This window comes from Procambarus clarkii, chromosome 38, assembly GCF_040958095.1.
Source record: "Procambarus clarkii isolate CNS0578487 chromosome 38, FALCON_Pclarkii_2.0, whole genome shotgun sequence".
Classification (NCBI taxonomy): Eukaryota; Metazoa; Arthropoda; class Malacostraca; order Decapoda; family Cambaridae; genus Procambarus; species Procambarus clarkii.
Window position 1 is genome coordinate 17,779,685 of NC_091187.1, and position 14,535 is coordinate 17,794,219.

The 14,535-nt window shown below is 41.3% G+C and overlaps 1 protein-coding gene across 2 annotated transcripts in view; it reads right to left on the reverse strand.

Annotated features, from left to right (window-relative positions):
- Positions 1–14,535, reverse strand: part of LOC123771896 (opioid-binding protein/cell adhesion molecule) — a 365,209-nt gene that overhangs the window by 187,057 nt on the left and 163,617 nt on the right. The window contains exons 4-6 of one of the 2 annotated variants that reach the window (XM_069337821.1): positions 5,550–5,688; positions 4,640–4,716; positions 2,562–2,698 (exon numbers count right to left, since the gene is read on the reverse strand). The exons of the other annotated variant lie outside the window; for it this stretch is intronic. Coding sequence (XP_069193922.1) covers positions 2,562–2,698; positions 4,640–4,716; positions 5,550–5,688 — 353 coding nt within the window. The remainder of the gene's footprint in view (positions 1–2,561; positions 2,699–4,639; positions 4,717–5,549; positions 5,689–14,535) is intronic. 2 annotated transcript variants of the gene reach the window in all.

A 14,535-nucleotide genomic window follows, 5' to 3' on the forward strand; every position in this document is an offset into this window, starting at 1 on the left:
ACTTCTCAGCCTACTATGCAAGTCCCGATTTGCCTAATAAGCCAAGTTTTCCTGAATTAATATATTTTCTCTAAATTTTTTCTTATGAAATGATAAAGCTACCCATTTCATTATGTATTAGGTCAATTTTTTGTTATTGGAGTTAAAATTAACGTAGATATATGACCGAACCTAACCAACCGTACCGAACCTAACCTATCTTTATAGGTTAGGTTAGGTTAGGTTAGGTAGCCGAAAAAGTTAGGTTAGGTTAGGTTAGGTAGGTTAGGTAGTCAAAAACAATTAATTCACGAAAACTTGGCTTATTTGGCAAATCGGGCCTTGCATAGTAGGCTGAGAAGTACGTTCTGGCTACTAGGTACGACATATATATATATATATATATATATATATATATATATATATATATATATATATATATATATATATATATATATATATTGTATGTATGACACCTAGGTTGAAACCTGAGAAACATTTAGGACTTGGGACGAGGCTGCACATCCTCCGAACACATCACAGCTGACTCCTCAAAACGTCAGGTGCTATTACCTTGGAAATTATGTTTTAGAAAAGTGCCGTTGAAGATCCTGGAATTGTTTCTGGACGCGTTCACTGACTTCCATTCCTGCCGGGAGACTCGCTCCTTTTCTTTTGGTCGATGGTCACTTCCTTTTCTCTTTCTTCTTTCTCGCTTTTTTCTCTGATGTTCTACTTTGGTTCGTAGGTTACATTATTGTCTATTCTTGATCTGTTTTTGCTTATAATATCTATTTTTGCTATATTTTTTCCTTCTTTCGGGGTATATATTTTATTTTGCTCTCTGATTGGGACTCATAGCAGGTAGTAACATTCTCCTCCACCACTACCAGTTCACACCACACCACACACACACACACACACACACACACACACACACACACACACACACACACACACACACACACACACACACACACACACACACACACGCGCGCGTGCGCCCTGTTTTATTTTTCAACCCCTACTTTCTCATTCCTCCTCCCAGTTCCTCCTATCCCATATTGTTTTCCTTTCCTTCAATTCCTCTCGCTTTCCTCGTATCCAACCCTCTCATCTCTCCTCTTCCATCGCCTCTCTATCTCTCCACCTACGTCCCCTCCCACACTCTCCTTCCTTAAACCCCTCTTTCATCCCCCCCCCCCTTGCTTTGTCATTTGTTCCAACTCTTCTCGCCCCCAACCACTTCGGCTGGACGGTAGAGCGACGGTCTCGCTTCATGCTGGATGGTGTTCAATCCCCGAATGTCCAAGTGGTTGGGCACCATTCCTTCCCCCTCGTCCCAAATCCATATCCTGATCCCTTTCCAAGTGCTATATAGTCATAATGGCTTGGCCCTTTCTCCTGGTAGTTATTTTCTCTTTCAACTCCTCTCTATCTTCCCTCATCCGACCCCCTATTCCACTCACTCTCTGAAACACCTTTTCCTTTCACTTTATTTAGCTAACTCTTCTTTCCCTCACTTTCTTTCCCTCTAGTCAAACCAAATGAACAGTGTCTTTGGATACAAAAAGATTCACGAAATCCTCCCCATCACTCTGTTCTTGCACGACATTCAACGCTGTGCTACACAAACCTCAAAATGAATACTTCAAATTCCTTACTCAGGTGAATTAGAGAGATCTTACGCACTGACCTCACCAAAAGAACCACGTAAGATCCTGCCTTGGTTATTGACGTGGCGTTACGTGAATTGCATGACACTCTTCCTTTCTTACTGACGTGATGTCACCTGAATCGCGTGAGTTTCTTCCTTTGTTATGGTCGTAACGTCACCAGAATTTATTCCGTTCTTTGTTTTGAATGTTTGCAGTTGACAAACTTGACAAATGTACTGCAGAGTGTCGGCAGGATACGAAATGTCAGAAATAACTTCCGGGAAATAGTACTCAACAGTATCTGGTTTGTAAAGTAATAACTATCCAATTCAGACTATTATAAAGTGTTACCGCCGGTTATCAATAAAATCTACTAGTAAAAATGGGTTGGCTAAGTTAGCTAGATTGAAATAATAACACTAGGAGAAGGCGACATCTACAGCAGAAGAAATGTTCTGGTATTTCGTAACTTGATGGCTACAAATTGCTGGTTTAGACTTTTCCAACCCTCTGAATGTTGGTGGGTCCAGGAATATGGGTCAGCTTGAGACACGTTACTTGAAATTTGACGGAAAATTATCCAATCGCGCACGAAGTCCGTAATGGTCCAGAGGGTGATAAGCGGCTGTCAGCCATGCAACACTGGTATTGTCTTCGATAAGTTGGCTGCCCTGAGTGTTACACAGACTGACCCCAGGGTTGTGGGAGTGGTCCCTCTACCCTGGGGTGCTACACAGACAGATACAAAGATATACTAGGAAAGAAAGTGGATAATTATATTTCAGGTACTCACCAAATACAACTATTGGACCACAGCATATTACTAAGAAAAGCCCCGTATTAAGCAGTAAAAAATGACCATTTGTGAAGTCTTTATCACTTGCTCAGACACACAGTAAACTAGAGACGCCAAATCGGACTTACCTACAATATTTAGTCTGACCGAAAGGACTTTAGGAGGATGCGTGGACACCTGGCACTCATAGCTTCCTTGATCCCGTCGCTGCGTGTACTTAATCTGCAGCTTCCAGTTGTTGGGATGCTCGAAGTTTAGGGAGTATCTGAGAAGTCGAGTAGTGGCGCGGAAAAGGTTAAAAAACAATGCCTTAAGTTATAATATTATGGAATAATGAAGTTTGGAAGGGAAAAATCTTTTAAGAATAATAAACTATGAAGAATTAATTGTAATGGTTGAATTCTTAAGGACATTTATATTTTTTAGAGAGAAAGAGATAGAGAAAATAATACTTTAATACATATATTAAATTACTGCATACATATATAATATACTGTTAAGAAAAACTTTAAAAAAGGCTTTTTTTTATATCTGTATATATCATAACTTTTATGTAACACTATAGCAGCTTCAGGGAGAGTGGGCACACGACTCCGCCTCTGACGTAAAAACAAAACAAAAAAGCATCTCTTATACGCTGTGTAGAAACTTCTCATCCAAGAGAACACGACAGTGAAAGTTTTCGTTATATTTTTTATCACTTTTATTCCGTCTATAAAAGTTCTTTTATTTTTATTTTTCTGGGTAGCAAGAACGGATAAACCCACATAACATATTCCAAATACTTTCCTTAAATTTGTGGCATAATCGCCTTTTATACCATTTGAAGTACGGGTCATTCCTCCCTTTACAATCCCAGCCCTTAGTCGAAAGCCTTTCCTAATCATCCTAATCTTCAGTTATATATGTAATCGTATCAGTCCCCATCAACGTACTGATCCGGTTCGCCACTGCTTAATAGATTGTCATCTGTGCTAGGTTTAGGGGGGCCCCATTGCCTATTAGAGGACCATCTTTTCTTAGGGGCCCGGTAGGGTGCACTTCCGCTCCCTATCAGCGTATAATAGTGAGGTTCGATGATAGGAAGGTACGATGATAGTTCCTTTAATCAGTTCCTTAGTTACGGAGAATCGGGTAAGCCTGGGGCCTGGAGGGAAGATAAGTTTGGTATGAAAAATAACTCTTTTAGACTAAATGGAGATGAAATCAGAAGTCAATTCTCAGGGAGAGTTCTGTGGTCATCTTGAGGCCATTGAGCATTGTCCCCTTCGGTTTTACTACTGTTATTGAGCAATAAGTCGTGATTTATAAATAGTTCATTAAGATGTGTGTGTGTGTATATATATATATATATATATATATATATATATATATATATATATATGGACGAGGTCTTCGAACACTGATTGGTATATTGTTATATAAGTGTGTGTTTTCTGTAAACTGTAGCATTGCAATAAAATCAAATAAAAAAAAAATAATAGGGGTGGTAGGAGAGGAAAAGATTAAAGTATTCAGTGAGAATCCACAAGGTCTTCTCTGAACACTATTTATTTTCTTCTTCGAGGATGTGGGTCCCTTTAATTAAACCAGTGGTGGTACCCCTAAATATAAATATATATATATATATATATATATATATATATATATATATATATATATATATATATATATATATATATATATATTGTGTGTGTGTGTGTGAACCTTTGGCATTAATTAATTTACAGTGGTACAGGATCCCGAATGGAAAATGAATCCTGGAATTAGATATATCTGGGTCACATTACTTGTACAGCTCTTCGTATTTCACTGTTCGACCACTGGAGAGAATATGATCAATACCACTTCCTCTCTCCTCCTCGTATGCCTCTTGTTACAGCTATCTCTACCTCCTCTCCCTCTCTCCCTTCTCTCATGCCTTTCAACCTCTTTTCCTTCTCTCTACTCTCTCTTTCACCACCAGTCTCTTGTATTCACTTATCCTCTTATCCGGTACGTTCCTTCTTCCCTTTTCGCTTCTTCACTTCTATCTTCTTTCCCCTCTGTGCCTCCTGTTCTGGTCAACCTAGAGGTCATCGGCCTGCCAGGCGGCTTCTGACCTGTCTGAAGACACACGGTATACCTGGAGTCCCCCGGCCTAGCTGGCATAACCGCCGGCCTACCTGACAAACCGCCGGCCTACCTGGCATAACCGCCGGCCTACCTGGCGTCGTTGCTATAGGTGTGAAGTCCCCAGGTAAGAAGCTTAATCTTCTCTCCATCTCGCCTCACCCACGATACCTGTGGAGAGATATGCTTAGCTAAATATGGTAAATAAATAATTAAGATATATTTGAATATAAACACAAAATGAAACCAAATAAAACCCATAACCGAAATGAGATGCAATAACACTAATAATCGAAGTAGGAAACAAGCAAACCAATAATCTTCAAGGAGACATACGCGAAGAGAAAAGAGGAGACAAAAATAAGAGAACGAAATTCACGATTATAAAACAGAAGAATTGTAAAAAGATGAAGAATAGGGAGATATGAAGATGAAAAGAAGGGAAAAACTATTTGAAAAGAGGATGAACTAAAGACTGGCAGGTAGATACACAGAGATACATATTTTGATACAAATTAACAAATACCTTGAAGATACAGCCAGAGATAAATGGAAAATACAATAACTTAAGGAAACAAACATAGGGATACAATGGAACGTAGGACATTCCGTGTCCGGAATGTCCACACCACCACTGGTAGACAAATTGGGATCCGAGACACGCTACCACTGAAGGACATATAGGACACAAAAGCCATTAGAGGACACAGAGGAGCATAGAACACACTGCCACTTGAGGATACAAAATACACAACCAGTAGAGGACACACAGGCCACACCGTCATTAGAAAACAGAACACACAGAAGAGGATACCACGACACACACAAGACACACACACGACACACACACAGGACACACACACGACACACACACGACACACACGACACACACACGACACACACACGACACACACACGACACACACACACGACACACACACGACACACACACGACACACACACGACACACACACGACACACACACCGTAAGCAGACGACACATACCGTCTTGTCTCTAAGTCTATTGACTCGACAGTTGAGATAGGCGGTGGAGCCGAGCTGTGCGGTGATGTTGGTGGTATTCTCGTAGTCCTGGAAGTAGGGCGTCAGTTCGTGCTGGTCGCCGTGCAGGGCGTGGTCGTACCTGCGTCGTACAAGGAAAGAGGTGAAAGGTAAGGTTAACGACGACATATCCGGAGAATGATGTCGTTGTGGTGTAGGGGTCTAAAGACATTGTGTTTGGGTGTACATGTCATGGTGTAGTGGTCTAAGGTGTTTGCTTGGGAGTACCCAGTGTGTAGGTTCGAATCCACTTCATGGCTCGTACTGAATTTCTCGAAGCGTGGTCGTTCCTGTGTCGTACCAAGATAAAGTCGAAAGGTAGGATAATTTTCAGAAAAAAGAGCTTAGCCATAGTGGATATATATCACATGGAATGGACATGAGAACGATGGGGGAGGGATATGACGGAAAGATTCCCAAGTATTTGGATCACTGGGGGTCGAACTCCGACCACCGTGCTGTCAGAGGTACCGCTGTTGTTCTAGTCTAACTGGACGGACAATATTGTATTATTATCATTAACACACACAATGAGGGTGAAGAGCATGCGGCTTGGCAATGCCTTGTTTTTTTGAGATATATACAAGAGTTGTTACATTCTTGTACAGCCACTAGTACGCGTAGCGTTTCGGGCAGGTCCCTGGAATACGATCCCCTGCCGCGAAGAATCGTTTTTTCATCCAAGTACACATTTTACTATTGCGTTAAACAGAGGCTACAGTTAAGGAATTGCGCCCAGTAAATCCTCCCCGGCCAGGATACGAACCCATGACATAGCGCTCGCGGAACGCCAGGCGAGTGTCTTACCACTACACCACGGAGACTGCATATTCGAAGTTCGAAGGTTCGCGTCCACCTCTCAGCCCAAGAGGATTTTATCATTATCATCATTGTTATTATTTTGATTTTGGGTTCAGATGATGAATGACGGTGTTGGGCGTTCACAAATTTTTGATATATTGAAAACCCTTGATTTAGTCTTCTATTGTGTGATTTTGATGTTGTATGGTGTGGTCAGGCGGATCCTTTGCGCGTCATTCAGTCAGGTTCAGACCGCCTTTGGATGGGTGACCGAGTGCGCATCCTCCCCAGTGGCAAAGTTGACCTCAATACCCCTTAAAGAGCTTCCTCTCCTCAACAATGGTATTTGTCATTATCGTGGTACACTGATGTTAAACAAATGAAGGATTTTTTAGTGTAAACCTAAGACAATAATGGCGGGCAGGATAGACGGAAAGAGAGAGAGAGAGAGAGAGAGAGAGAGAGAGAGAGAGAGAGAGAGAGAGAGAGAGAAAGAGAGAGAGAGAGAGAGAGAGAGAGTGAAAGGAGATAATTAGGATCAGCAAGGTATAAGCGAGCGAGTGAGTGAGATGATTTTGAAGGTGTAGTGTGGGAGAAGATTGTGAGCGAGAAAAGATCGAGTGGGAGAGAAGCTGACGAGAGAGAAGAGAGCGAGTGGAGAATCAGGTGAGAGAGAGAGAGAGAAGAGAGTAAGGGAGGATTCTGTTTGTGTACTGGCAAGAAGCGGTATATTAACTGTGTGTTTTGCCGCTTGGCATAACAATAGGAGGAAGCCATTACTGCGAACAGTCTGGTAGCATTCGTCTTGAAGCTTTATGGCCCGACTTCGCTGGTTCAGGTCCCAATTGAGGTACTGGACTGTTCCATTCGCTGTTGCACGGAACTCTTGCAAGACAACCAGGTGTCTGCAGGCCATCAGAGAGCATCTTCACGTATTGTTCGTACAGTTAGAATTTGTGATTTTAAAATACATGAACACGACAGAGAGTTGGATTTAAGGGGTGTGTTTTATAAAGATATACTCAGTTGCTCTAAATAATATGAGGGTTCGTTTTGGGTTCGGGAGAAAGTTTGAACTGCTTTTGGACGTGGTTTGGTGGTAATTTGGGTGTGAATTTGGAACACTTTTGGGTGTGGGGTTTGATTGGTTTGTGTGCGAGTTTAACCTGATTTGAGAGTGGGTTTCGGCTAGTTTTTGGAATGACTTTGGGCTGGTTTGGTATTGGGTTTGGGTTGGTTCTGGGTATGGGTATATTGGTTGAGTTTGTGTTAGTGTGGTCGCTCTTTTGGGTATTGGTGAGGTTTGCGAATGCCTTCATTACAGCTGGAATTTTTTTAAATCGATAAATTCCCTCTGTTATTAGTAGTTTCCTGTTATTAAATATTGTTAGAGTATTTACTGAGACTCAGTGCTTCAAATAAAAACCTTTCAATATTCAAATGTTCTTAAGGATTTCAAGTGTGTGTAGATTCTGCTGCTGGAATGCAGCTAACGTGGATTGCTATAACAGTAGACATAACAATCACCAGCGATTGTCCATTTCTTGAGAATGGAACAAACCGACATATTCTCTAAACCTCGAGACGATAAAATGCGACGAATTGTCTAGTGTTCGCGGACGAGTGTCAGTTTTAAACTCACATTTTCATTATCGAGACAAACCTGCAATAATCTGTGAAAGCAAAAAGGAAAACTTGAAGAGACAACATACCTCTCCATCACGAAAAACTTCCCAATTAAAAGTGATTCTGAATCCTCAAGTTCATCCCAGGTCTGGGCCCTAATGTGTATGAGGCATGTATTGATATACATCATGTTAATTATCTGTGTTTTCTCACATGTTTGACACAATGTTCGCTTTTGCGTGTAGAAGGTAAAGGTTTTTATTAATGTAGTTGCGTTGAACCCGCTCTCAATTTATTGTTACCGTCGGCTCGAATTTTGTGTACTGGCGCAGCTCATCGTACGCTGCTGGTGGTGAAGATATGGTTTAATGGGGGAGAAAATGTGTTCTGTGGACAAATATTTTCAGTGGTGTTAGAACGTCTTTCGAATGTGTATTTTTCAAATCCCAAGGACGAGGTTTTTCTAAGCCCTCACGGACGAGGTTTTTCCAAGCCCCACGGACGAAACTTGTCTAAGCTCCCCATGGACGAGGCTTCTCTAACAGCTACGGACGAGATTTCTCTACGCCCCACGGACGAAATTTCTCTAAACTCCACGGATGAGTATTCGACCACAGTTGAAAACGTATTTTGCCATATATTAGGTATGAGCAGGCTACCAAATATCACGGACAAACATTCTCCCAAGTCTTACGGACGAATATCACTTCATGTTCCACGGACAGGTATTAGTGTACGTCCCAGGCCAGAGTAGCTTACCTTGATAGAAGAAAATAGGTTAGGAGTGAGTACATTAGGCAACCTACTGAGAGGAAAAGTGGGGTTCAAGAGCTAATAGCTCGATCCTGTAGGCATAAATAGTACAGGCAAACAGTAAAGGAACACACATACTGTGCACTCAAAGCGTTATACGACAAAGAGTACTGGGAAGACGGGACTCCACGACGGGACACCACTCTCAACCTGTAACTACACTTAGTTAATTGCACTCAGGTAATTATGCACACACACACACACACACACACACATTGGCAGGACCAAAGAGCTCAACCTCCGCACGCACACCTAGGTGAATACACACACACACACACACACACACACACACACACACACACACACACACACACACACACATTGGAGGGACCAAAGAGCCAGAGCTCAACCTCCGCACGCACACCTAGGTGAATACACACACACACACACACACACACACACACACACACACACACACACACACACACACACACACACACACACACACACACACACACACACGCACACAACCATGCAGTAAACCAAACATATACCAACTAAGAGTCATCGAGCGCAGCAAGCTCCGAGCAGCAGGGAAGGAATTATGAATACCCAAAGCCAAGCGCCAAGAGAGCCAGACACCAATTAAACTTGCTCTTCAGTTCGCAGCTGTGTGAAGACGGCCAGACAGAGCGAACACTGTCGCCAGATTTGAGAGTTTCACAATCACGAAGGAATCAATCCAAACACCTCATCAACGATGACATTTTGAGATGATACTTGTGATAAGTTTTCTTATCATCATTAACAACTTACACTTACACAATTCTAAAAATTATGTTTACCAGCCTCCAGAGAGAGAGAAACGTTATAGCTGGAGATATGAGAACCACATTTTATATTTGTCCAAGATCCCACAGGACGAAAAATGAATATAGTTGAACATTGTTTTTTATAGAATCTCTCGTGGCCGGATAGATGATTCTTATGCAAGTTAGTCAACCCAGATACACGCAGCATCCTCGACAAGACAAGATCAAGATAATAGCCAGCATCATGTTTATTACGAAAATGAACAATTGTCGCAGCAATAGCACACGCAGCGACTAGTACAAGGAAGGAAGGAATTATCAAGGGAAAGCGATTGATTGATTGATTGATGAAGATTAAGCCACCCAAAAGGTGGCACGGGCAAGAATAGCTCGTAAGTGGTGGCCCTTTTGAGCCATTACCAGTATCAAGAGCTGATACTGGAGATCTGTGGAGGTGCGACTGCACCCTGCATGACGGGAGATGTCTCCCGTGGGAAAGCGAAAGCCATTATGGTTATATAGCACTTAGAAAGGGTAAGGATAAGGATCTAGGATGGGACGGGGGGGGGGGAGGAATGGTGCCCAACCACTTGGACGGTCGGGGATTAAACACCGATCTGCATGAAGCGAGACCGTCACGGTACCGTCCAGCCCAAGTGGTAGCAACTAGTACAAAATAAACCATAAAAAATCAAATACACGACCAGCGTACTTGTTGACGCCGGCCGTGTACTTGTTTGTAACAAGTACACTTGGTCGTGTACTTGTACTTAACGCTATATGAAACAATAACATCTTAAACACCCCATTACTTTTCTCTAATTTAAAAACCCGCCGTGTGACAAAACAGTTATCCCAAACATGACTGAATGGTAATTGCGTAATAAACCCATATATCCATTATTGAATCACTCCCCAACTCCTTCCTAAACACAACCAAAACAACAACAACAACTTTTAATCTTATAATTTCCTATATTATTGGATTAAAAAACACAAATTTAAAAAATACATTGCAAAAACACTTTTCGTTGGACTCATTAGTAAAGTTGCAAACATGTAAAAACACATATTTACAATTGTTGCAAGTATGTAAAAACTGTTGCAAACATGTAAACAAATGTGTTTTACATGTTGCAAACTTGAAAAATACGTTTTTTTTTTACGTATAAGCGTGTCTGTTTATAACGCATTAGTGCCAATCTTCAAGAAATAATCTGCTTTAATCATCTTAAAACAAAAATATGAATCGCGAATATCCCATTTGTTTCCAAACCATCGTGATTTTGAAAGAAGATATTATATAAATTCCTGCCAGTCCAAATCTAGCTTACCTTTAGACTTATTATAAATTCAGAAAAGTTTGATAAAGTATGAGGTAAAGTTCTGACTTTAAGTTCAAGGTTTAATTATCAACGAGCAAACATTAGCACAAAAATGAGGTAGTGAGAGTGTTTGTGTAAACAAAGGGGCCAGATTGTTATACTTTAACCTTGACAAATGAGTGAAAGGTGCAGCAACATGCAGAATTATACACCCCATTAAGGGTGAATTGTTTCACCCTTAATGGGGTGTATAATTCTGCACGCTTCCTTAAGTGGCCGAGCGCACCCTGCCTGCCCTTTCTTCCCCCCCCCCTCACACACACAACAGTGCGTTTAAGCAGCAGAGAGAAGAATGGTTTTAAACTATCTTCCCAAAGTTGGCCCTTTTATGTTGAAAGACGGTTTGTTCTCTCCTTCACAACTCCTTCCCTTCTACCTCCTTTTCCTTCACTCTTTACTCTCCTCCTTCTCCTTCTCCTACTTTAATTACCTCCACTCCTTCTCCTTTCCATCCTCTTTTCGCAAGCCACGAAAGCAGAAAAAACTAAATTTAGTAGTTTTTCTTGCAGGTGTATTCAGAGTACGAACCCTTTGTGCTACCGCTGAACTGCATTACCGAATGTAGTCTACAGAGGAGGGAGGAAATTATTAGGGAAAAAAAGCGCCAAGCCATTACGACTATATAGCACTGAGAAGGGGTCAGGATAAGGATTTGGGATGGGACGGGGGGAAAAGAACTGGTACCCAACCACTTCTGAACGGATTGAACGCCGACCTGCATGAAGCGAGCCCGTCGCTCTACCGTCCAGCCCAAGTGGCTTGGGACAAACAAAGGAACGGTGCGAATTTTGGAGAATAGTGGCGTAACGAGCCATACGAAGACCTGAATGGTGTGATTAATGAGAATTTCTTTAAGGAGGGAGAGGACAGAGCTGTCAGACTGAGAGCCTAGAGTCTTAAGAGAGGAGAATGCTAGTCGTTGTAAGCATCTCCTCTTTCTCAAGTCTTACTATTAATTATATTCTCCCAACAGCCAATTTATGCTATATTTGATGTTATATTTATTATTATCGGGTATAATTAAACAATTTAATGTATAGTGATAGTGATTTTTCTCGCGTTGCTCGGAAGCTTAGGATATAGGGGAGGCCGGTGCCCACTCGATCCTTAGACTGTAGCTCTGTAACAGGCATCTTTCAGCTCCTGGAGATCTAATTAGTTTTAGGAACACGGAACACATCTCGTTTATGTTCTTTGAACATGGAATCCATTTCGTTTGAGATTACTCTTGTCCCAAGAATCGTCCGATCTATTTAACATGAAAATTTACCCAATTGGCCCAATTCCCAATTTTTTATTACTGTCTCTACTTCCCAATAAACCAGGCACGTGTAGTTTCACACCAGCTGTCTGCCGTTCTTCTGGGAATATAATGTAATCCCTTCCCGGAAACGTTATAAGGATTAATACGATAATAACTTCAGACTGTCTATCTGAATTAGGCAATTGGAAGTATCAAAGGCCCATTTTAATGGTTTTATTTAACCTCTTTTTTTTTATCTTTCGTGCTGTTCTTTGGAACTATGCTGTTTATAGATCGTGCGAACCATATTGATCGGTGATAACCTTGTCGACCAAGGGCAACACGGCAGAGGGCCTCCACGTTACAGAGATAGGAATTACAGCCGTCCTGTAGAGTTTGGGACTGTGATGGAGCATGCATTCAGTCGTCCTATAGATGTTGGGGCTGTGATGGAGCATGCTTTCAGCCGTCCTATAGATGTTGGGGCTGTGGTGGAGCATGCTTTCAGTCGTCCTACAGATGTTGGGGCTGTGGTGGAGCATGCATTCAGTCGTCCTATAGATGTTGGGGCTGTGATGGAGCATGCTTTCAGCCGTCCTATAGATGTTGGGGCTGTGGTGGAGCATGCTTTCAGTCGTCCTATAGATGTTGGGGCTGTGGTGGAGCATGCTTTCAGTCGTCCTATAGATGTTGGGGCTGTGGTGGAGCATGCTTTCAGTCGTCCTATAGATGTTGGGGCTGTGGTGGAGCATGCTTTCAGTCGTCCTATAGATGTTGGGGCTGTGGTGGAGCATGCTTTCAGTCGTCCTATAGATGTTGGGGCTGTGGTGGAGCATGCTTTAAGTCGTCCCATAGATGTTGGGGCTTTTCTGACGAAAATGTCATAATTTGAACTCTTCCGGAACACACACACACACACACACACACACACACACACACACACACACACACACACACACACACACACACACACACACACACACACACACACACACTCAAGATGAAGGGGTAATAAAACAGGATCACATTTCCCACCAACTGGTATTTGTGTTCTTCTTCCTCTCAGTCCCCCCCACATTCTTTTCTGACAACATTCCTGTTTTTTAAGACATTCTTCAATTTCTTTTTCTGCTCCCAGTCATAATTTCCAGTCCCACACTTTCCCTAATCATTCTGTTTCACTTTATTCCCTCTTGCTCTTCATCACTCTTCTTATTTTACTTACTCTTCTCCCCCATTTGTTTTGTTAATTTTTGTGTTAACTTCTCTCTTCCCATCACTCTTCTCTACTCACTTTCCTCTCTCGTGTTTTTCAGTATTCACAGTCTCCTCTACCAGCTCATCCTCCTGTTTTGGTAGTGCTTGTGATGACGATGAGGACCTTTGTATATATATATATATATATATATATATATATATATATATATATATATATATATATATATATATATATATATATATATATATATATATATATATATATATATATATATATTCAGTTGCGTATTGTCCTGGGGACCATTCAGGCTTGTTCGCATATATATATATATATATATATATATATATATATATATATATATATATATATATATATATATATATATATATATATATATATATATATATATATATATATATATACCTACCGACGTAAAACGAAATTAGAAAGTAGAAATCTGAATTATTGAGTTGGACAAACAGGATTTTTTTTTTACTTGTGTTGCGTTGACAAACTAAAGCAATCTATAATCTCCTCCCCCCCCCCCCCTAGGCCTAATCCATGATATATGAGGCTTACTAGTACATACGTGTGATATACTAGGACCAGGAATATATAAGTTTATGTTATAGCTGCATTTATTTTAAGATAATTCCTTACTAGTCAGTATACTACTATCTAAAAGCTAAGTACAACGAATTCGTGACTGTTGACGATCGTCACAATATATTCTATCTAAACTGGATGATGGGTTGCCTCTAGACACTATTCTTTCCTCCTACTATGTCCTTCTTTACCCACAATCTCCTTTCTCCTGTTCTTCCTCGATCCCCTCGATGCTTCTCTCTTCTCCTAACTTTCCTTCCTTCTCCCCTCGATGCTTCTCTCTTCTTCTAACTTTCCTTCCTTCTCCCCTCGATGCTTCTCTCTTCTTCTAACTTTCCTTCCTTCTCCCCTCGATGCTTCTCTCTTCTCATAACTTTCCTTCCTTCTCCCCTCGATGCTTCTCTCTTCTTCTAACTTTCCTTCCTTCTCCCCTCGATGCTTCTCTCTTCTTCTAACTTTCCTTCCTTCTCCCCTCGATGCTTCT